Source organism: Haliotis cracherodii, unplaced genomic scaffold (assembly GCF_022045235.1).
Source record: "Haliotis cracherodii isolate W230 unplaced genomic scaffold, xgHalCrac1.p SCAF_14, whole genome shotgun sequence".
In the NCBI taxonomy this organism is placed as follows: domain Eukaryota; kingdom Metazoa; phylum Mollusca; class Gastropoda; order Lepetellida; family Haliotidae; genus Haliotis; species Haliotis cracherodii.
Window position 1 is genome coordinate 21189711 of NW_027266269.1, and position 23351 is coordinate 21213061.

Genomic DNA, 23351 nt, shown 5'->3' on the forward strand with positions numbered 1-23351 from the left:
CTTTAAATGCGTCTTGGGAAAGAAAATATAATTTGATTTGGGTAATGACTTGTTTTAGTGTATGCCAAGCATATTAGGGATGTATATTCGATACGTCTGGAGGAAAGTTAAAAAATCTGCATACATAGTTGTCTCCCTTAGTAGGGTATGGCAGACAGGCAAGAATGTTTGTTCCGGTTCAGAAGGGGTGGTGAGTTGTCCCTGCGTGAAGCGTTCCAGCTTGTCTCCCCAAGACAAGGTTTGAAGCCACATGGCTACAGTTTGTGAAAGATTCTTGGTTTTCTCTTCGTAAAATTAGTAAATGCGCTTAAAAGTCATCTCTGTGTTTGCTGATGTTTTGAGGAAGATGAGGGAATCCTATTTCTGAGAGGATCGATTCTAATCATGAGGTTTTATAATTGAAGAATCTGTCAATAGGATTGATAGGAATGTTTTATCTCTGGAGTTACTTGTTGGACACCAGACTTGAGATTTATCTGTAGTTGTTGACGAATCTTTCTTTTCCAGATGTTTTCCCCACCCGTACCCGGTCAACCAATGAAAAATGGCCCGAACCCACCACCGGAATCTACTATGTACCCTGGGTACAAAGGAGGTAGGTGTACTGCTTTGGTTATTTAGTTCCACGTGTAGCACCACATCATTGCTCCTGCAGGGGGCAGTTATTAGTGGACGTTATCTTCTTAGCTACATTTTTTGCAGATTCGCCTGCCGAAATTTCACAATGTTAGGAGTAAAAAGTCTAACTGGTGGAGCGGTCGGGTAGCCTAGTGGTTTAAGCGTTTGCTCATCACACCGAAGACCCGGGTTTGATTCCCGATTCCCGACATGGGTACAATGTGTGAAGCCCATTTCTGGTGTCCTCCGCCGTGATATTGCTGGAATATTGCTAAAAGCGGCATTAAAACATACTCACTCATTCTGTCTCACTGGTAGTATATCTTGACTCGCGAGATCAGTGTGACCTCTCATTGGTGGTATATTAGACTCGAGATCAGGTGCAACCTCTCGTTGTCTCAAAGGCAGTATATCTCAACTCGGGATCAGGTGTGATTCCTGACAGACTTGTCCAGGGATTCTGTACATGAAAAAGTACCAAGGTGAAAAAAGACTATCAGGTAATCTGACCAAGCCATCATTTCACTTTGGTATCAGAATGTATTTTTTATCAAGTCTGTTTGTATAAAACAACTGACATCTCCTCCCATAATTAATCAGGCATTATGTTATGGACTTTGTAAGTTACAAATTACTACGGATCTGATGCATATCCTTATCAAGTTCCACGCTGTCAATCTGTCTCCCTCTTTAAACCAGCGTTTATATTGTGTAAGTTGGAAAATGTAGTCGCATGGATCTATAACCTGTCACTCACTTATTACTTCCATATTTTGTTCTCATTGAATCCCTTGTTCCAATTGAATCATGTTTTTATCGTCACTTTTTCATATGAAACATTAGCATCAGGTCATACGAAATGTTATTACCTACTAGGGCTTCATATTACTTTTCATTCACATTGGCTATTAATGGTTTTCATTGGGTATTCAATATATTTTCACTCACTTGGATCAAGTCTATTTGGTATTTTTATACCAATTAATTCTGCCAAGTTGGTGTTTCAGGTTCTGTATCCGTTCTTATGCGTTCCCATGTGTACATGAACTCGCAAGAAAGATATACATGACTAATGAACTATAAGCGAGGACACAGTGTCTGAAAGAACTGCCTGCCCGCCTGCCCGTAGCTGGTAACTATTCTGTCGGGCTGCATGAAATTTTCCTCAACCTACCCGACTGTCTGGCAGATGATTTTAAGACTACTTACATATTCAGTTTTATTATAACTCCTTGTAGATAATACAGTAGTTTGCATTGTTTCAACTGAATCAAGATGTGATCTGTCTCTTAATTTCGTCAATTTGTCCAAACTTCTGATGCCTGAAGGTGGACTGGCAACACTTATGGGTCATCTGCCCGACTGTCTTTTTGGATTTAAAAATTATTTCGGACACTAACGAGGCATAGCACTGTTATTGTGCATTATTCACTGCAGTATTGTATGTATGTGATGCTTGCATTCCGTCAAAGAAATACAGGTATGCAAGTTAGAAAGAATTTAATGGGATATATTACGCCAAGTGATTTACTGTTTAGTTTTGGAAATCTTCATACATATTTGTACACAAGCATCTAACATTTGATTGGGTAATTGTGATATATTTTGCGTATTTTATGAGAATATGCAGCTTCACTTGAACTCCTACCCTCTCATAGGCAACAAAATGGATGATACAAAATGTATTGGCCACAAGAAGGATGCACAAAATGGCAACAGAAGCAGGAGAACGATATACATCTGAATCACTCTCTGGTCAATAATTCCTTTCATTCAACCGGAAACCATTATTGGGTATCGTGGTGATTTTGTCCCGAACATATTCTATTTTGTCCTGTGAACATTGTTTATTGGCTGTTGTAGACTGGAACTTTCTCTTGTTCAACCACCTTTTATGGTGTGTTTCTCAGGTGCTGCCAATCTCGTTGCCATGGATACAAAGAAATTGATGATTTACCTGAAATCTGTGTAAATACATAAATCTCACTTTATTTGTTAAAGGTTCAAGTTATTTGCCAGGCCCAGGAAAAGAATTGAGCGTGACTTACTCTCAATGGTTCCTTTAGATTAGCCGATAAAGATGCTGTCTTCTATTTCTCGATTTTATTGCAGTCTTTTCAGAGCAGCTTCCGATATGCAAATAAATATATGTTTAGAGAATCTGATGATGAGGCTGAGATTGCCAGTTTGATTAAAACCAGATAAAAATATTTCCTCTGCCTGATGAGGTTGATAGCAGGGATATGAAACATATGGATCGTGGGTGGTTCTGTTTTTCCTGCGCTGTGTGTATATACTGTATATACCTATGTTCAGTTTACAAAATGGCCATATAGCTTCTCCTCAGTCCCACATCATTTTTAGTATACTACTCAAAAAAAGTTAAGAAACACCAGATGTTGTCATATGACCATGATTAATCTGTCATGGCTTGTCGGCATTGCAACACAGCCTTCCAGTTGTTAATGTACCTTATCTTGTTGTGAGCTGTATATTTCTGCCCGTTAAACAACAAACAAACAAACAAACAAACAAACAGACAAGTACATGTCTATTCATTTCCACAAGGACAGAACAATTTTCATTTCTCGTTTAAGAGATTTTCTTGTCAGACAGGATGCTTGGTGATGAAAATTGAAAATGTTGAGGAAAATTGAAAATGGTGAGGAAAATACAAAATGGTGAAATTCAAAATGTTGAGGAAAATACATAATTTTGAGGAAAATTCAAAATTTTGTCGAAAATACTTAATGTCGAGGAAAATTCAAAATGGTGAAGTAAGTAAAAAATTATTAGGAAAATACAAAATGTTGAGGAAAATACAAAATGGTGAGTCATGTTGTCAGGGTGGAGTTAAGGTTAGTTACCTGAAAGAAAATCTTGAATTTTTAATAAATAAAATTCCGAAAAATATAGAAAATGTAGAAATTCAATGACAAATAGCTTTATATTTCATTTGAAACTTGCACAATTTAGATCATTAAGCAAGAGTATGTTCGTAAATTAATGCAATATTTTCTTAAATAAAGGTTTTCTCAGAAAAGTTACAAAATAGAATTATTTTGAAATTGGAGAAATCTGATGAGATATCTTCTTTTTTTTAGTTTCTCAGTAATTTCGGATAATTACATGGATACAGTGCGAAACTCATGTTCTGCTCTGTAATAGTTCAGGAGTATTTCTAAAACCTTACTCGCTCTCTGTCTGAATCTTACAATATGAAGAATGATAATTTGTGATTGATATTCACACACCATTGCCTGTAAGTAACATGACCGCCTCCGTGGTGGCGTGGGTGGAGCGTTTGCCCGGAGAGCGGAAGGTCGGTTGTTCACTCCCGGGCTGTGTCATTCCAAACCACATTATATTATGCTGCTTCTTATTACCTTGCTCTCTGGTCTGTATTATGGTGTATGGTGACTGGTTGGAATCGAACTTGGTATACTGTCAGTGTGTCTAAGGGGGTATCCATGTTAAACTGTGGCATGGTATCTCAGGTGGCTGGCTCTATAGAACCGCGTATGTCCAGACCAGAAAAAACAGTATCAGCATACACGCTCTCACGCACGACATACATCGACACACATGTATGTCACTGTAACAGTGCATTAATCTTAACTGCGACGTTTAAGCACATTATACCTCACCTCAAGGTAACAGCCCAGTGGTGACGTATTTCCTAAGTTTCCTGACACAACCGGAGCGGGCGGGTAGCCTAGTGGTTAAAGCGTTCGCTCGTCACGCCGAAGACCGGGGTTCGATTCCTGACATGGGTACAATGTGTAAAGCACATTTCTGGTGTCCCCCGCCTCGATACTGCTGGAATATTGCTAAAAGCGGCATAAAACCATACTCAATCACTCACTCCTGACACAACCACATTCAGCATATTATGATCTGTCTTCCTTTTTCTCTAAATAACATAAATGCAATAACCTCAATGAAAAATAATCAAATTCAATATTAATCAATTGATAATGTCCCTTCTACTGCTAGTTTGATTGGGTAATGTCATTTTGTGAATTCTTTTAGAAATGGTGAACATTCTTAATGAATATTTAATATCAGCATCAATTGTGATGGTGTAATCAATATTAGTCATCTGACGCCGTGATCCCTAATGGAGGGATGGTTGTTCCTGAAGCTGTACTGCCTTGTTGTTGAAGTGGGAATTATCACGACAAACAATATTAATGTTTAATGATCAATTTTGTCATTAATTCTTCCTGCAGGGTGACTTTGTGAAATGAGTGACAATGACATTTGACATAAATTGATAGTTTCTTTTAAATAATTAAAGAAAAATATGCCTGTTCTTCACTTGAGATTTATTTAGGTTTATAATGTTAAAGAGGGCTACTTGCCTCTGCTAATGGTTTCCGACATCTAATATTTGCTGTTGCGAGCAGAAAAGCATTCGTGAGGCTAAGTGAACTCATTTTTAAATTTATTTGTTGAAGTTATATTTGGAAAAGTCATGAAGTGGTATTTGGTGTATAATTATAAGATTGATATTGTAGTGAACCCTTTTTGGATGATTTTTACTTTTTTTAAGGTGTTAATTCTTAAATTTATTGTCAGGGTCTTGACTTCTATGTTTAACGTTTCCCACCATGATATTGCTGGAATATTGCTGAAAGCAGCGTAAAACCATACTCACTCACTCACTGTTAATCTGACTGGCTACTTTCTTTTAACAACAAATTGGGAGCAGTGGGGTAGCCTAGTGGTTGAAGTGCTTGCTTGTCACGCCGAAGGTCTAGGTTCTATTCCCTACATGGTTACCATGTGTTAAGCCCATTTCTGATATCCCCCGCCATGATATTACTGGAATATCGCTAAACCATACTCATTCACTAACAACAAATTGTAATATTGATGTTTTTTTCAATCAATTCTAATAAAGAATGCACATTTTTGACTGAAATATCTTTTTTAGAACTGCAAGTCAAAGTTCCACCTCAATCCACACGTGTTTCAGAATTACTGTTGGTTTATTGCTGTAAGCTGTTTTTTGTTAGGTCAAAATTGTCATTGTTCATCTGGTAATGTGTAATGGGATTTAGGAACATATGTTGAATCAGAACAGTTTGTATGGTATACCACCTGTGATGAAAGGAAGCATTGTATTCTGGTACATATCCCACGACCAGCAGAAATCCACTCCTCTGATTGGTTGATTGTGTGCTGTTCCATTGTGAGGCCGGGTCTGATTGGCTGATTCCAACAACTGGAAGCTGTCACCTGTTGCATATGGGCTGTTATCACATCAGGAACACAGGTGGCGCTGTGTGTGAGGCACCTGCTTTTGTACATCATGTTGTCGGACAGATCAGTATACTGTAACACTGATTAACAGCAACAGATTACCGTGGAGTGAAATTACTCCTTAAAATGTTTAAAGGATTAGACTTGACTTTATTTTTTTAGAATTATAGTTTTAGTGTTATAGTTGGTTGATTTGAAATACTTTTCTTTGAATTGACTTATAGATTTTAACTTCTTTATTATATCAGTGCTGCATTTTGGTACAGATGCTAGTACCTGCAATTCAAGCACTGTCTTCAATGATGCTGCAGCATCTGTCTGGGCATGTAACTTAAAAGATGTAATAATTTAGATTTCTGACTTGTTCTTTGTAATAAATGAGAGAAGTTGGTCATGATGATGCTAATTGTTCAGTTGCTGATAGTTATGTTGGCTGCCTTTAGGCAAATGTTTCAAAGTTCAATATGTTTCAGTATAGATATTCAATCTTTGAAAGTCACTTTGTGATAGGGAAATCTTTTCAAAGCTCAAAATATGTCCATATGAACAAGGATAATATTTTTTTAGACAAATTCCAAAATACGCCAAGGTGGTGATTTGTTTGTGGTATTTACCTCCATCTTGTCATTATACATATAAAAATAGTCCTGTTCGGTTGTTGTTGGCTGGATCAGCTTGTTTCTTGTAAACTGACTAGGGATGCTGGTTGCCTTGGAGGCTGTGGAGGAATATTCAACTGCTGGCTGGGGCGTTATAGGGTTTATAACCTGGGGTAAGGGAAAGTAGTCTAGTCCTTTAGGAGTTAAATGGCGTTTTCTTTCTGAGAAGTGATGGACAACTTTTTAGTGGAAGGGTGTGGTCTTGCAAGTATCTACTTGTTTAAGACTAAATGCCACGGTTTTACATGTGTGTTAATCAAGCTTTAAGGAGTGACTTCAATGAGATCTGGCATTTTGTGTCAATTAACCTGGTGCAAGGATTGGTGCTCCTGCTATCAACCACTGTTTATTTGTAAACAGAATTTTGTTTGTACAGTGATATTACTTGCATTTGTTGATTATGGTATCAGCCATTAGTTTATGTGTCCAGATTTGGCTTTGTGCAGTGAAATAGCTTACTTATACTGCAGCTGTAAGTTTCACTTTTGGTGGATCGGTGCTCATGCTATCAACCATTGGTTTGCCTGACCAGATTTAGTTATCAGTGCAGTGATATAGCTGGCATTTGCTGACAACAGTTGTATTAAATTCGCTCTCTCCCGACATGGATATGCTTGGACCAGATAAGGGTTATTGAGTTGACAATCAGTTACGTGCCGAAAGATTGTTATGTAACCATAATTGTGAGCGGTTCAACTCAACTGTTGTTTTCGCAGTTGACATGTCAGATGATGTCACTCCATGGCCTCCCATGTCACTCAATCGACTCCTGTTTGACATGTCTGCTCTACTTAAATTGTTTATTTTACTTGTGTGGTCGGTTCCATCCACCAACACCCCAGTCCATACAAACATGGTCAGTATCAACTGTTATACCATGGGTGGCCTAAAGTCATAAAGTACACTCAATTTGATTGGTTAATTACTGCTAGCTGCTACTGTTGCCACCAATGAGGATCAATAACACATGTAGCCACCTAATTCTCTTCCCATTTGTCCTGCAGTTTTTGTAGCCAGGTGTTTTTGAATGGTGTAGAGGCTCTCTCTGCATCTGCACTATCTCATCCCAAGCACATGCCTGATATGTTACACACGCTGTCATTGGCCGATTGCCAGGGCGATACTGGGATTTAGCTCCTATATTCTGTGGCAGCTTGCAGTGTGGTGAATTTGGAGGAAATGGGAATGTTATCTGGGGAATTATTCCACATCTAGATATTTATTGCCGCTCTGCGGTGTTTCGTTTAAGTATCATTTGGGCTAAAGTACATGGCTGTGTGGCTGGATGTACATTTTTGGCCAAGATTCAGATAAGCATTTTGTTGAACTTAAATATCAGATTGTAGATTGTTGCTGTTTTTTGTAGAATATAGTGCTTTCCTTCCTCCTTGGGGCTCGTGTCAGGATTCCGAGGCTCAAATGGTGGTCCCCATTAGCTCCATCTTGTCTAAATAACCAGTAAGATATTTGATTGTTGTGAATTTTTTTTTAGAATATCAAGTTTTCCTTTCTTGGGATCCAGGGTCACAGTCCACTCATTGTTGTAGGCGATGATCGAAATCATGATCAGGTGGTGTGTGACCTGGCTGGTTGCGTGTCATCCAATCATTGCTCATGTTTTCGAACACTGGTCACCCTGTCCAAGTCTATATATAACTCTGTGTAATGGAGATTCCAAATACACACTTGCTTCTTTATCTTTTCGGGGCGGTCGGGGAGCCTAGTGGTTAAAGCGTTCGCTCGTCACGCCGAAGACCCGGGTTCGATTCTTTCTGGTGTCTCTCTTCTCTCCCCCCCCCCCCCCCCCCGTGATATTGCTGGAATATTGCTAAAAGCAGCGTAAAACCATACTCACTCACTCACTCTTTGTCTTTTCATTGCAGTTTTGTTTCATATTTATCAAAGTATTTTGTACGTTGGTTGCAGAGAGTAGTGGATGGGTGACTGTTCAGCCCTGAGAGAGGGGCGGTCGGGTAGCCCAGTGGTTAAGACCTTCGCTCATCATGCTGAAGACCTGGGTTCAATTCCCAACATGGGTACAAAGTGTGAAGCCCATTTCTGGTGTCCCCTGCGTGATATTGCTGGAATGTTGCTAAAAGCGGCATAAAACCATACTCACTCACTCACTCACTGACTCCTGAAGGTTTCTTGGGCTGTGGTCCTGCCCCACACTGAAACACATGTAACACGTGGTGTCTCCTTAGTCAAGAGACTGTGTTCGAAATGCCTCTGTTCACACAGTAGTAAAAATGGGTTCGTGGTAGGATGGGATGGTAATGCGACTATTAACCTTCAAGTGACTAATAAGGCGGCTTCTTTGTTGTATGATCCCCAGGGAGCTGAGAATGAAAATAATGACGATAATAGGGAGAAGGAAGAAAGTCTTTTTAGCACTAGCTCCCTCATATATTTTATCAATAATTTTCCGGATTTACCCTTTTCAAATTAAACCCTGTAAAAGGGGTGTTGCTGAATGAGTTTTGCTCTTTGGTTGAGAAATAGTTACATTTATGCAATTTTCAGCTAAAATGTGTGATTTCTAGTTTAATCAAGTTTCTCTGGGAAGCTCCTCTGCATGAATTGTCCCAGTTTTGTTGTAACCTGTGAAGTGTCGGTTCCTTGTGTGTTGACATTACCCAGTCGTCTGCCCAGGGATATTGTGCCATATGTCGGTGCATGGCGCACATTCGACCAGCCTGGGCACAGATGTTTATAGCAACACAGACTTCCGACTGCTTCTCTGCAGCTAAAAACCCTAGCCAGAAGGCCTGGCTGAAATGCAGTAAGTACTCCAAAAGTGCAATCACTACACCTACAAACTGGCGATCAGATGCCCGTTTTGAAACTGCTTCTCAACATATGACCATGCAGGTCTGAGACGTTTACCACTTTGCTGAAACCCACGAGCACGGGTATGGTGCTGACAAACCTCGAAACATAATCAGGGAGAACTGGGATTTGAACCCACATTCATAGGTTTCTGGCATGCCCAAGGGACGCAACTCTGCACATTGAATCACGGCTTTTGCCTAAGACGACTGGGCCACCGTGCCCCTCTATGTATCTTGCAATAGGGGGGCACGGGTGGCCCAGTCATCTAAGGCAAAAGTGGAGTTGTATTCTGGAGAGTTGATGGATTTACAAAAATTGTGCACATTGTTTTTTGGTCCATTTATACCTCCATAAGTGCAAATATATAGTATATTTCACTTAATCAACTTGATTGAACTGTCGTCTTGAATCTTGTGAAATATATTCTTGGCCTAAAGGACTCCAAAATGTAATGAACTAATATATACAGAAAATCTCTCCGATTTGGTTTGGATTTTAGATATATTTTTTTATTCAGTTTTGGATGTCAAATCGGGAATAAAGAACTGTATACATGTAATTCTTTTGGTATAAGTTTAGAATTGGAATAATTTTTATCTGATCAAATATATGTGTCAAATCTTTCTAAATATTTACAATTTAGATGGGTTATTTGTCTCAAATCTGTCGAAATATTGTCAGCTGTTCATAAGGAAGTGCGTAAGTTTTCATTGAGTGACAGAAGGCAGACATCTTCCTTGGCCGTTGGAAGCTCTGTTTTCCCCGTCCTGCAACGGAATGTTTCCATTTCCTGGCCTGTTGGAGCTCTATTTCAGCTGTGCCTTCAACATACGGACATCTATCCTTGGCCTGTGAGGTCTCTATTTTCTGTCTTGCAACAGAAGTCATCTTCCCAAGCTTTGTAAAAGATCTGTCTTTTGTGTCTGAAACAGAAAGAGTCTTCCCTTGGCCTGTGGGAGCTCTTTCTTCTGTCCTGTTGAGAAAGCATCTTCCCTTGGCCTGTGGTAGCGCTGTCTTCTGTATTCCAACAGAAAACATCTTCCCTTGGCCTGTGTGAGCTCCATCTTCTGAACTGCAATGTAAGTCATCTTCCCTTGGCCTGTGTGCGTAATCTGTGCTGCAGCTTGGTAATAGATGTGGGTCAGATCGGCCCCAGGTGGAGGGCTAACGCGCGAGAAGAAAACCAGCTGTGTGTCTGATGCTGCTGCTTCTGCTGCAAACCTGCACTGGTGGCAGCAGACGTCTGCACCAGAAGTGATGGCAGCGTAAATCTATGTTGCATTTTTGGTGATAGCATTTATATATATCAGAAGTGTGTCAATGTTTATAAAGGTAGCAGAACTGTACATTGAGTGTGGCAGACATAATTGTAAAAGAAAAGGTAACAAATATGTTTATAGCCGAATATGTCTGAATGGTGGCAATGGAATAGTTGGTTGTTTTTGTGCCAGACTGAAACATGAGTGAGTGAGTTGGGTTTAACGCTGCTTTTAAGCTTAACGCTTTAGACGACTGGGACACCCATGCCCCCGACAGTTGGTTGTTTTTGTGACAGACTGAAACATGAATATTCAAAACAAAAACATAACTCCATACATTAGTCATCATTACAAAATTCATGTTAAATGTCAAAATAAATATTAGGGAGATAATGTCAGCTCATAATGTTGGGAGAATGATGCTTCAACACCAGAACAACAGAGAACAATATCAGGATATGGAGAGCTTTTGAATGTTAATCGCTTCCTTTATTACAATTTTTTATTTCAACATTTAATGTTTAACGGTTTTATTTTTATCATTTTAACACAAGTAAGTGGAAAATGATGTTTTTCGTATTTTTCAGTCTGAATTCCAATCTAAATGCTTGTGATTGAGGTAGAAAACGGAAAAGGAAGTGCTAATTTGATGTGTGCTTAATGTGTATGCTATATCATTCGTATTACGCAGGGGGATTCTAAAGTGATTATCTGAGTCCCATGGCAAGAAGCTCTCCCCTTCGACGTGTGATAAGACTGCACTTCCGCAGCAATCAGATCAGCAGTGATAGAAATAGCAAAATGGGTGTAGAGGACTAAACAGTTCCACCCAGTATCACAACAATCTGCACAGCTATGTGCTACGGCTCATATCAGCACATGCTATGCCATGCAGTAAATCGTGTATTGCCTAGCACCTGCTGGTGTCTATCAGGGAGTGAGGCGGTCCCCCCACCCAGACCAGCATCTGGGTCCCAGGTGTCTGGACAGACCAGAGTGTGGCTACTACAGCTGTCTGGCCACTTGCTGAGGGAACCAGCACCTGCCAGATAACCCGTTACAGTGGGTCATTCTACACATAGTAATGTTGGAGAATCATTCGGACATTTGTTGTGTAAACAGTTCACCTGCAGCTGTTACTGCAAGTAGAACTGGGTAGATAAGGTGTACATGCATATATCTTCAGCAGACTGTGCTGTGTAGATTCATTGGGGCCGGAATATGATTGGTACATGTTTGCAGTATTGTGGTCAAACAAACGTGCAGCTGGATATTAATATCGTGGCCATAATGTGGTTGGTTGTGGAGGTGGGCATGGGCTCTTTTGCCTGCTTATATTTTTTGTGTGTTTTGTCTGTCATGACAATTGTTTTCATCGTTTGCAAAGAAGCACATATCAATCTGACGTCATGAACTTATATTTACAAGTAACTGAAGATGACGTCGTCCATTGCTCATGATTGTGTCTGTCCAACAATAACTTCTCCATTTTAGATCAAGAAACTACATTTTCCCAGAAAAAAGATGATAGGTAATATGAAGAACTTGGAATTGCTGATTATGTTTCCCGAGTGAATATATCTTTGTCTATTTGTTTCAAGTCAAGGGACAGATAATCTTTGTTTTGTTTGTGTGTTGTTAATGCCGCACTCAGCAATATTCCAGCTCTATGACGGCGGTCTGTAAATATTCGAGTCTAGACCAGCCAATCCAGTGATTAATATCATGAGCATCGATCCACACAATTAGGATTGATGACATGCATCAACCAAGTCAGCGAGCCTGACCACCCGATCCCGTTAGTCGCCTCTTATGACAAGCATAGTTGCCTTTTATTGCAAGCATTGGTTGCTGAAGACCTATTCTACCCCGGATCTTCACGGGAACAGGTAATCTGTAATTCTGAGTTGCAAGTTGGTTATCTTAAAAACATGTTTCACATCAGAAGCTAATTTCCAGCGCAATAAATGTCTTCTTTTTTCTCGCAGTCTATTAGCATGGTTAAAGAAAGATAGCAGTGTCGTTATGGCCTTGATAGCAGTGATATTCTCAGAACTAATTTTAGAACCAGGTTTTTTTTGTGGACGCAAAACCATAAATTATTGATTGCTCTGGAAAAAAATTTATTCCCATGGCAGTCTGAGCTAGTGTCTGTTAACTCCTCATGGCCTTGGGATTGTGGGATAGCCTGTCGTTAAGGCCAAGCTCTGGGTTTCATTCCCTTGCATACTCATTTCCGGTGTCTCGTTTGTGAAACACCATTGTGTCGAAGTTGAAGAACCTCCATAAAAACTTATCTGAGACTCGACACAACTGAAATGATAAATAAAGAAGGAATACACAAGGACCAAACTTTTACTTCGAGACAAGCTTAATTTCGACACGAAGTGTTTGCCACAATGGTCTTTGACTGTACATGGAAGTTATGGAAATATTATTTATATTAATGATATTAATTATTTAACAAACAATATTTTCCTTGGTATTCCTTGGTATAACTATATACCCCTGCCATGTCTCGGGTATATAGTTATACCAAGGAATTCCATCCGTCCATTCGTCCTTTGGAGGAGCACATTTTTTTTCTGCAACCTATAACTTGAAAACTACTGAATAGATTCTTATTCAAACTTGGTGAACACTTTATATACCTATAGGAGAGGTGCAGAACAAAGTTTGATTTCAATATTTGGATTTTCTTTATAAATACAGCTTTCTTTAATTTTTTACTTAGAATTATTTCACTTCAACATTTGTGTGACCTATAACTTAAAACCAACTTCATAGATTCTTTTCCAATTGGGTGCACAGTTTTTATACCAGGAGAGATGCAGTGCAAAGTTTGATGTCGATAAATAGATTTCTGAGAAAATATTGCCTTTTTCATGTTTTGAACTTATAAATATGAGTCGAAGTCGGGGATATTTGTGAGGCCTGCTCACTTTTTGTCTTGTTTACAGTTGTTTGTCTTTTGTCTCTGAACACTGTGGGCCCAAGCAGCTTCACCCTGATTGTGTCTGGGCTTGTCAGCACCATCCCACTTCTCGTGGGTTTTGTCAGGGTAGTAAACATCTGAGACAAGCATCACTTCAGGTTTTCCTCCCATATTAAACTGATAAGCTGTGATAGACTGACATACTGCTCAAAGAAGTAGTTATACTCATGCCAGAACCCTGTGATCGTGGGTTCGAAATCCTGGTTCGCCCTGATTATATTTCTAGGCTTGTCAGCACCATCCCACTTCTCGTGGGTTTTGTCAGGGTAGTAAACATCTGAGACAAGCATCACTTCAGGTTTTCCTCCCATATTAAACTGATAAGCTGTGATAGACTGAAATACTGCTCAAAGAAGTAGTTATATTCATGCCAGAACCCTGTGATCGTGGGTTCGAAATCCTGTTTCGCCCTGATTATGTTTCTAGGTTTGTCAGAACCATACCTGTGCTTGTGGGTTTCACCAAAGTGGTAAACGTCTCAGACCTGCATCACTTTGGGCTTTCATCCCACATTAAACTGATGCTCTGTAACACAAATGGAATACTGTTCAAATTGGCGTTAAACCCAACTCAGTCCCTCTGTTGCTTGTCTGAACGGATGCACATGGATGTATGTACATGGTTCGGTTCATTCTCCTGGCTGATAAAAAACCACATCCTGTGTGGTAACAGTTTGTGTGAGACAGCTGTGGTCGTGTGACATTAATGTACACTGTGCTTCTATTTGCATATATAGAAGTAATAATATTTGAACATGCTGTGAATCCCTGTTTGTTGTGTGTGGATTCTTTCCCACAATTTCAGTCACTGGATTGTCTGGTCCAGATTTTATTGTGTACAGACTGCTGTCATATAGTTGGGGGGCACGGGTGGCCCAGTCGTCTAAGGCGCCGCGATTCGCTGTGCTGAGTTGCGTCCCTTGGGCACGCCAGAAACCTGTGATTGTGGGTTCAAATCCCGGTTCGCCCCGATTATGTTTCTAGGTTTGTCAGCACCATACCCCTGCTCGTGGGTTTCACCGAAATGGTAAACGTCTGAGACCTGCATCACTTCGGGCTTTCCTCCCACATTAAGCTGACATGCTGTGATATAACTGGAATACTGTTAAAAGTGGCGTTAAACCCAACTCACTCACTCACTCACTCACTGTCATATAGTCTGAATATTGCTGAGTGCGGCATTAAACAAACAAATATTATTGTTGACTACGCGAGGGATCTGTGATGTGGCAGACCTTGTCTTTGATCGTTGCTCATGCTTTCAATCATTAGTTTTCTGGTCCAGTCTCAAGTAGTTACAGGCTATCGTTGTGTAGCTGTGGTCCATGCCACAAAGCGATCGTAGCACCATGGTGATCGTAACTCCCATACTTCCATATAGACTTACGACTATCGTAGCACTGCGATCGCTTTGTGGAACGGTGCCCTGGGTGTTGCTGACAGCAACTTAAGAGACATTCCCTCACTTCAAATCCAACACACGGATGACGATGTTGCACCAAGTTGCACCACATTTGGGGCAGGTGAATATTGACTGCATCACATGTAACAAAAGCCCATGCCGTTTCTTACGTAAATAAACCTTTTTTGTGATAATTGCTTTTTCTTGTGCAAAGCATGGAAAGACAATTTTCCAACTCAAATTCTTTGGAACAAAAATGTAATGTTGAAAGTCAACTGAAACGCCAGCTTTTAGCCATGTTTTATGATTGCAAGAGATTTCAGCAGTGTGTATATCTTAGTGGGACAAGCGACAGTGCACTTGTTTATTTGACACTCTCTTGCCAAGTTCTCTATAAGAAAAGTCAACAGTTTTCCTTGTACCTAAGTGCATAAAGCAACACGGCTGTTGTGGCACACCAGTGCACCAGCCATTTATTTACATTTCTTAGTTAGATCTGCTCTCTGTCATGGCCGCATCTTGCATGTGCACCTGCTTGGATATAGCCCAGCCAGCCGGGCCATATCACACAGCTAGAGCACTTGCTAGGGAGTATTAGCGTGGTGGAGTATGGTATCTGGTTTATATCAATGCTGCCACCAAATGTTCCCCAGCAGACTGCCAGCTAGCTGTGTTTGGGTCGACTAGGGTCATGTGACTTCTGCTGCCGCGGTTACGGATGTTGTTTCATTCACTAGTGTCTTGGGAAAATAGCCAACCCAGAATTCTTTCAGCCTGGCAAGGCTTGGAGGGTTGAAATTGAGAAATGCTGAGTGAAATGGAGAATTTGACAAAACCTGAGTTGATATTTCGCAGATGTGTTGTCTTATGAATTCAAAATTTACATGTGTCACAGTTTGACATTTTGTTTCGTTTATTGGGATTTTGAAAATATCGATGACTCTGGTCTGAAATTGTAATTATAGTCCCTCATGCATTTAATCATAAGATAAGCTTGATTCATTAGGTTGAATGCAATCAAAAACAAAAGTGCAAAACATTTTCGTATCTTTATGATTAGGAATGGTTTCACATAATTTTGTATCATATATTTTGTATAAGGGAGGTTTTTATCAACATTTTTTTTAACATTGTGTGAATACATTATTTTGGGTCAGTAAATTAAGGTAGGCTACCTTATGATCTAGCAGAGGCAGAAGTTTCCACTTAGAGTGAGTGAAGCCTGGGAGAACTGTTTAGTATTTATTATGGAGGTTAATCCTGCTTGGTTGAGCCAAATGCTTCTCCCTTCCAGCTGTGAGACCAGCATGCTAGCCTGTTGCTCAAGCCAATCTGGTGGGAGCCTGCAGCTGTTGTCGGCCATATTGAACACATTTCTCGTATCAGGTCATGCTAGGCTATATCTAGCATAGACTTGATTCAGGTGCCGTTAGCTTGTATTACAAGCTTGTGTATACGAACCTGTATTGCCCCTATAAATATTCCCCAAGCATTATGGTTTCTCTATGTAATGGAATGGTGTTGTGAAATTAGTTAAGGTATGATAATGTATTATTTTTAATTTTCTGCGTGGATGTGTTTTAATCACATGTGCATTTTGTTACGGAAGTGTTGGTCTTGTGACTGAAATACAGTAAAAAAAGAAAGATTTTGAAGATCATAGAAAGAGATTTGATGCTTCAACACTTAAAAGCTGTGGAAGTGTTTAGTTGTGAAGATAGACCTCCTTTAAGTGTATATGGGTTGTGCTGGTGTATAAAAGCTATAACATCTCGGCAAGAACTTGGGGAATCAAGATAACATATATATCTGATTACAGTTGGACTATCACCTAGTAAAGTGTTGATTTCCTTGAGGGGCAACCTTCAGCCATGATGAATTCCTGGGTTGATTGGGATTAGCCCTGTAAACTGGCTGATGTGTTTGGATGCTCATTTTGAAAGTTTTCGGGATTGTACAAGGCTGTTTTTTTTGTTTTTTTTGGGGGGGGGGGGGATATTTTAATATCCAATACATTGTAGCCAATATTTGTTGGTGTGACTGAGCTGGAACAGAAATCTAGAAAACTTCAATGGGTGAGGATTTGTGGAAGGTATTTGAGGAATATGATGGTTGCATGTGTTGTATTTTGAGATAGTCTGTCGTTTGTTAGTTAGTCTGTCAAGGAATGTAGCCTTAGTGATTGTTACTGATTGTGTTGGTTTGTTTGTAAGTTTCCTTACAGATACGGGGCGGTCGGGTAGCCTAGTGGTTAAAGCGTTCGCTCGTCACGCCGAAGACTCGGGTTCGATTCCCGACATGGGTACAATGTGTGAAGCCCATTTCTGGTGACCCCAGCCGTGATATTGCTGGAATATTGCTAAAAACGGCGTAAAACCATACTCACTCACTCACTCCTTACAGATACATAGATCAGTTCCTCCCCAGATAGATAGGTCCGCTCGTTCACTAGCTCACTCACCCACCCACAACTATCCAACCAAACAACCAACTTCTTCTCTCTCCATCACTCAAGTATTTAATGGCATTTTATTTTTATTCAGAATTGGAAATACAAATTTCAACTTGCTCATTCACCCATTTGATGAACCAAATTCTTCCCCATTTGGTCCCAAACACATCTGCCACTGTCTATCAATTTGACAAATATATTCAGGAGCCTTTGGCAACTCTACATTTGCCTGTTCCCTCACTCACTCTGTAATGTGAGTTAGAGCCTTCATCAAGTCTATATTTGTTCTCCACAGCACTGATGAGTCGGGAACAGGGCTTGTCCTTCTCTATAATGTAATTGAGGAGATATATCAATATATTTACTGACATAGAATGACAATGTGCGTACAGGAAGAAGTTTCCACACATTCCGATCGATAAAGGAGACTGGGCTGTATTAGATTACCGTGACAATGTTTTGATTTTTTCCAACGATGAATTGAATATCACCTCATTGTCATGGATATTTGAAATTGGAGTGTCCTCAAATTCCATTTTTCAAGCATCGTTGGTTTTTAAGATGTCAAAGTTTGGTATGAAATTCAAAATATTTCAGAATGGTGTATCATCGAATAGATCAGCCCAAATTTGAATTTTATATTTCTTTTAATTGCAGTGTTTTGGAATAACACAACAAGGGTCTATTGTCGTGTGGTTTGGAGGGAATATCAATATGTTATGTGCCTTATGAATACATGCCTCTATTCAATACATGTGTGAATGTTGTATTACACGGCTCTTCTTGAGTGGTATCCACAACCAACTGTGAATGGCCGAGCCTGGGAGTAGGGAGTTATACAGGATATCCCCCAGTTGGTTATGACCTGTGGCCAGTAGGGCTTGGTTGTGTTTGTTCACAACAGCTTGGACTGGGATGGGTTCAGGAGCCCTTGTGCACAGCTTACTCCTGGTCTGAAAGAATGATCCATGGGCTGACACCTGCTCTCTGTTTTCCTCAATATACTGATGTTCTAATGGTCGTTTACTGTTGCACTGTACAGTGTTATGCAAGGTTTGACCATGCTCAAAATATTGTGAGTGTCCTGTACATCTACAAACTGTGCAGGGATAGAAACTAATTTTTGGTCTATTTGTTCTTTATTGATAACATATAGCAAAACCCATAAATATGGCAAATTTCTACTGGTCCTTATGATACCTTAAATATGGGGTTGTTTGGCAAGGACCATAAGACTAGTGCCATTTTTCTAAAGCTGTTGAGGGGCGGTCGGGTAGCCTTGTGGTTAGAGCGCTCGTCATGCCAAAGACCCGGGTTCAATTCCCGACATGGGTACAATGTGTGAAGCCCATTTCTGGTGTCCCCTGCATTGATACTGCTGGAATATGGCTAAAAGCGGCGTATAACCTCACTCACTCACTCACTCACTCACTCACTCACTCACTCACCCACCCACCCACCCACCCACCCACCCACCCACTAAAGCTGTTGTGAGGGGATGCAGTTTACATTGCATGTTCTTGGTTTGCAAAAATATGTGGCTGTTCGAATTATCAATACAAATTATATTTGAAGATTGCATGTTGCATAAAAGTGACATTTCTACTGTGGTTAGAAATACACTTGAAATGGTTAAATGAATTGGTTACAGCATTAGGTTGACAGGGTTAGTGGCCTGGGTTTGATTCCCAAAGGGCTTAAAATGTGTGGAACCCATCTCAGATGATATTGCTGGAATATTACAAAAAGCGGTGTAAAAGTGGGATAGTTTGAGTACCTTTCAGTATCATTGATGATCGATTGATTCAATTTCTAACCAAGGTTTCTTTAAATCTGGGATCGATTATTTTATAATTATAATTAATTAGACAGGGCTGTTATATATAAAACATGCACCATTGCAGCCTATTATTGCATACTGATATCTATGTCTACATGCACCAAGTGCATGTCAATTTTTTTCAAATTTGTGTCGAACCCTGACGTGTCCCAAGAACATCGATCTTGGAACACATTCAATACCTCTCAGCTTATTTTCCATGCTAAGTCAATAACCCCCTTTTAATGTGTAATTTGTTTTCCTTTTGGGGCTTGATTTAGTCAAAATATGGGTACTTCAAGATTATGTGCATGTTTCAACTTTGATAAATTTATGGGTACAGGGCGCCACCTGTTTTTTTCTGGTGCAACTAGGTTTATAGGTCAACATGCACCTGGTGGTGCAAGTTTAATCAACTTCTTTAAATCGAGCCCTGTTATATTGGTTCATTTAAAGAATTTCTTGGTGATAATAATACTTACTATTAGACACAAAATCCTGTAAAACGACAATGTTTAAGTCCCTATGCTGTTGCAGTGTTTCTTGGAAGATGCGTTTGTGTTTTGGTGAACAAAAGATTACTGTTTTTGGGTGTTGTTTTTTTAACTGTATGATTTTTGTGTTCTCCATGATTAATCAATAACTGATTATCAGTTGATTCTCAAAACCTATGGTCAGTCTTGAAATTTTAGCCAAAAGCCACACTACATTATTGTCCGACTTATTCACCACTCACTCACTCACTCACTCACTCACTCACTCAATGCGTATAACAGCCTGCATGCCTCACATTTATTCAGCTGTCAACGTTGACTCGCCTCGCAAGACCAAGAGAATGTATTTGTTCTCATTGATTTTCTTCTTTCTGTGTAATAATTTTTTACATCTTCGTGACAACCATATTAACATATCCGACTATAAATGATTTGTAAGATTCTTGGTATATGCATCTATGTGGGGATGGTAAAATGTTACCAGTATAATTATATTTGTTAGGTCATGTTTTCAATTCACTTGTATTTTTAAAATTTTGTCATGGAAAAAATACTTACGTCATGAAGATAAAGAAGTTTGAAATCGCATTATAATGTGTTGGAACAAAGTAGACTCGATCGGTGGAGCAAGGAATTGGATGCTGTTAAACACAAACTATCTTCTTACTAGTGGGATGATTTCCTGATTTTCCACATTTTGCAAATTGCTGCAGGGTAGTTTGCGTCAAGTGCTCGCCTAATGTTCAGTGTCGCGACGAGTGTGCAGGTGTTGCAAATCTGTTAACGCCTCTGTGGACGATGTACAGACTGCTTTCCTTACAACATATAATCTTTCACTCTCCTGTCAAAGACTTCACATGCTGAATTATATTCTAGTGTTTAACTGAACTTGAAGGAGGTTTTTTTATTAGATACTTGAACAAAAATTATATTTTGAAAGAGGTTTCATAACAGTAAAATGAAAGAATATTTGTGTTTAAGTATAAGAAGTGAATTGTTGCATTTCTTATATTTTGAGACTATTTCCGTGGCCTAGTGGATAGAGTGTCTGTATCCATGGAATGGATGGTTGTGAGTTCAAATCCCTGCTCTTGGGTTTACAGCGGTTAACGTCTGTGGCTTGCGTGGCAAGTCACGTTGGACTTTACTCCCACATTACACTGACTCACGATGGTATAACATAAATATTGTTCAAAGCTGCGTTTAACAAATTTCACTTTACAATAATGTAGCCCGGTACATGAGTCAGGGGTTTCAATGGCAATAGCATTGTTTTCTGGAATCACTTTCCAATTGTTGTCCTCCAACAGTGTTCAACACTGTATTACCTTACCAAGCTGTATAGTATATATTCAATGGTAGATACGGGAATGGGTGATTCATTGTTACAGGAAATATTTCACATACCACTTCTTTCTCTGAAACTTATCCACACAGGTAAATTACAGGTATTTGGTCTTACTCTCAGCTGAAGTCAGATGATAGAAGGTATATTTATGTATTCAAACGATGGATGATGTGTTTTTTCATTTGGAAATAACATCTTGTCTCGTGGGTGGAAATATGGATTTTGTACTTGTTTCTGGAAAAGTATTTTGACTTTTGAGGGATGTGGATTGTAGTCATGTTTCATGTCATTCTGTATGTTTTATTGTATATTGTTTATTTTTATGAAATTACTGTGTTGAAATTTGTTTGACATTGTTCAGTTAAGTTAATGGCTTCTGGTAAAACATTTTGGTTAAAAATAAGTTGTATGTTGTAAAATGTCTGTATTGGAACAAAAAGTGATCAGAAATTGAATCAAAGTTTATTTAGTCCATTTCACCAAGACAGAAAAGTTGAATGTGCTTGAAAACAGTTTCTTGAGAATCCTATCAAATTCTTACATCGCAGGTGAAGCAGATGAGACAAAAACATCAACAATCGTTGAAAGCTACGTTTGTCATATATGTCATGTTTCTCAATAACATTTCTCAATCAAAGTTAGCTGTTACGAGATTGATAAAGTCCTGTTAAGCTGGTATTGAATGTGGTATTTATTTATTCTACAAAACAAACGTACATCCTGCATCACTTAACATTTTTATTCCAACAAACCAAGAAAAGGTAAACATGGATTGCATGAGTGTTATAAAGAGTTAATCCCCAGTCTGTTGTTATATCGAGGAGGCACAACACACCATGCAGGTGTAAGTCTTTATAAGAACTATGCTACTCTTGACTTGAGAGGCCATGGGGCACTGCACTGATCGCTTTTGACGAGATCAAACGCTGCTCACGCGATAAAGGACTACAGGACTAGAGGAATATTTTCGGCTTTTTCACACCTTTGGGTTTACATAGCCCCCCTGGCTAAGCTTTGGCAAATCTACAATCTCGCCTTGTTGGATAAGAACTGTGTTGGCCTACCCGTTGTTTGCCGATGTAGAAACGCCCATATAGCTCGAAGGGTGATATGTTCAATTTATGTCATACCTAGACAGCGGTAGGTAAAAGTTGATACAAAGAAAGGAAATTGTTGAAATGGATTTTTATCGGTTATGTGTAATAGTTCTTAACTGAGATATAAAAAAAATAGAATTGTTTTTTAAATTTGATTTGGGAATTAAGGTTACACAAGAGTCAGAAGCTCAATTGAAGACCTGGTTCGCCCCGATTATGTTTCTAGGTTTGTCAGCACCATACCCGTGCTCGTGGGTTTCACCGAAGTGGTAAACGTCTGAGACCTGCATCACTTCGGGCTTTCCTCCCACATTAAGCTGACACGCCGCGATATAACTGGAATACTGTTAAAAGTGGCGTTAATCCCAACTCACTCACTCACTCACTCAATTGAAGGATTAGAATCGTGCTGTTTAAAATTGCAGTCTGTGACGATCTGTGATTGTTATTGTTGAAATTTGGTGTAAAAATTGGAGAAATATTGTCCATCTTATTGTGACCAGTGTGTCGTGTCATTTTATTTATTTAAAGGGTTGTCTTAATTTTAAATAGTCCTTCTCTGTCATGTTGTTGGGTCTAGTGGTAGCCTAGTGGTAGCCTAGTGGTTACAGCGTTTGCTAGCCGTGCTGAAGACCCGGGTTCAATTCCCGACATGGGTGCAATGTGTGAAGCCCATTCCTGGTGTCCCCTGCTGTGATATTGCTGGAATATTGCTAAAAGTGGTGTAAAACCATACTCACTCACTCACTCACTCACTCACTCACTCACTCACTCACTGTCATGTTGTTGCAATAGGTTTTTGAGTCTGATTTCAGCAGTGTAATGGACGACATTATCATTTCAGTGTTACCATTATTTGGAATCTTTCAGCTAGGAAATATGTCCAATTTATTTCTCTCTTTTTTTTATGCACTGGAACATCACACCATCTGCATCAATACTCTTCATCTTAATTTGGCTTTGCAGAAATGGTGATGTAAAAAATGGATTTTGTTGATTTTTGTGTGATTTTTAAAAAGACCAAATGAGCTGATTATGTGTGGCGAGAAACTGATGTTAAATTATTATTTTTTTGTTATTTTTGATAAATGAGCTGATATGGCTGTCTT

The 23351-nt window shown here is 39.4% G+C and overlaps 1 protein-coding gene across 8 annotated transcripts in view; it reads left to right on the top strand.

The window, feature by feature from the left end:
- LOC139461081 (transcription factor 12-like) overlaps positions 1–23351 on the top strand; it is a 152057-nt gene that overhangs the window by 35282 nt on the left and 93424 nt on the right. For all 8 annotated transcript variants that reach the window (XM_071242600.1, XM_071242604.1, XM_071242599.1 and 5 more), the window contains one exon: positions 508–595. In XM_071242600.1, coding sequence (XP_071098701.1) covers positions 508–595 — 88 coding nt within the window. The remainder of the gene's footprint in view (positions 1–507; positions 596–23351) is intronic.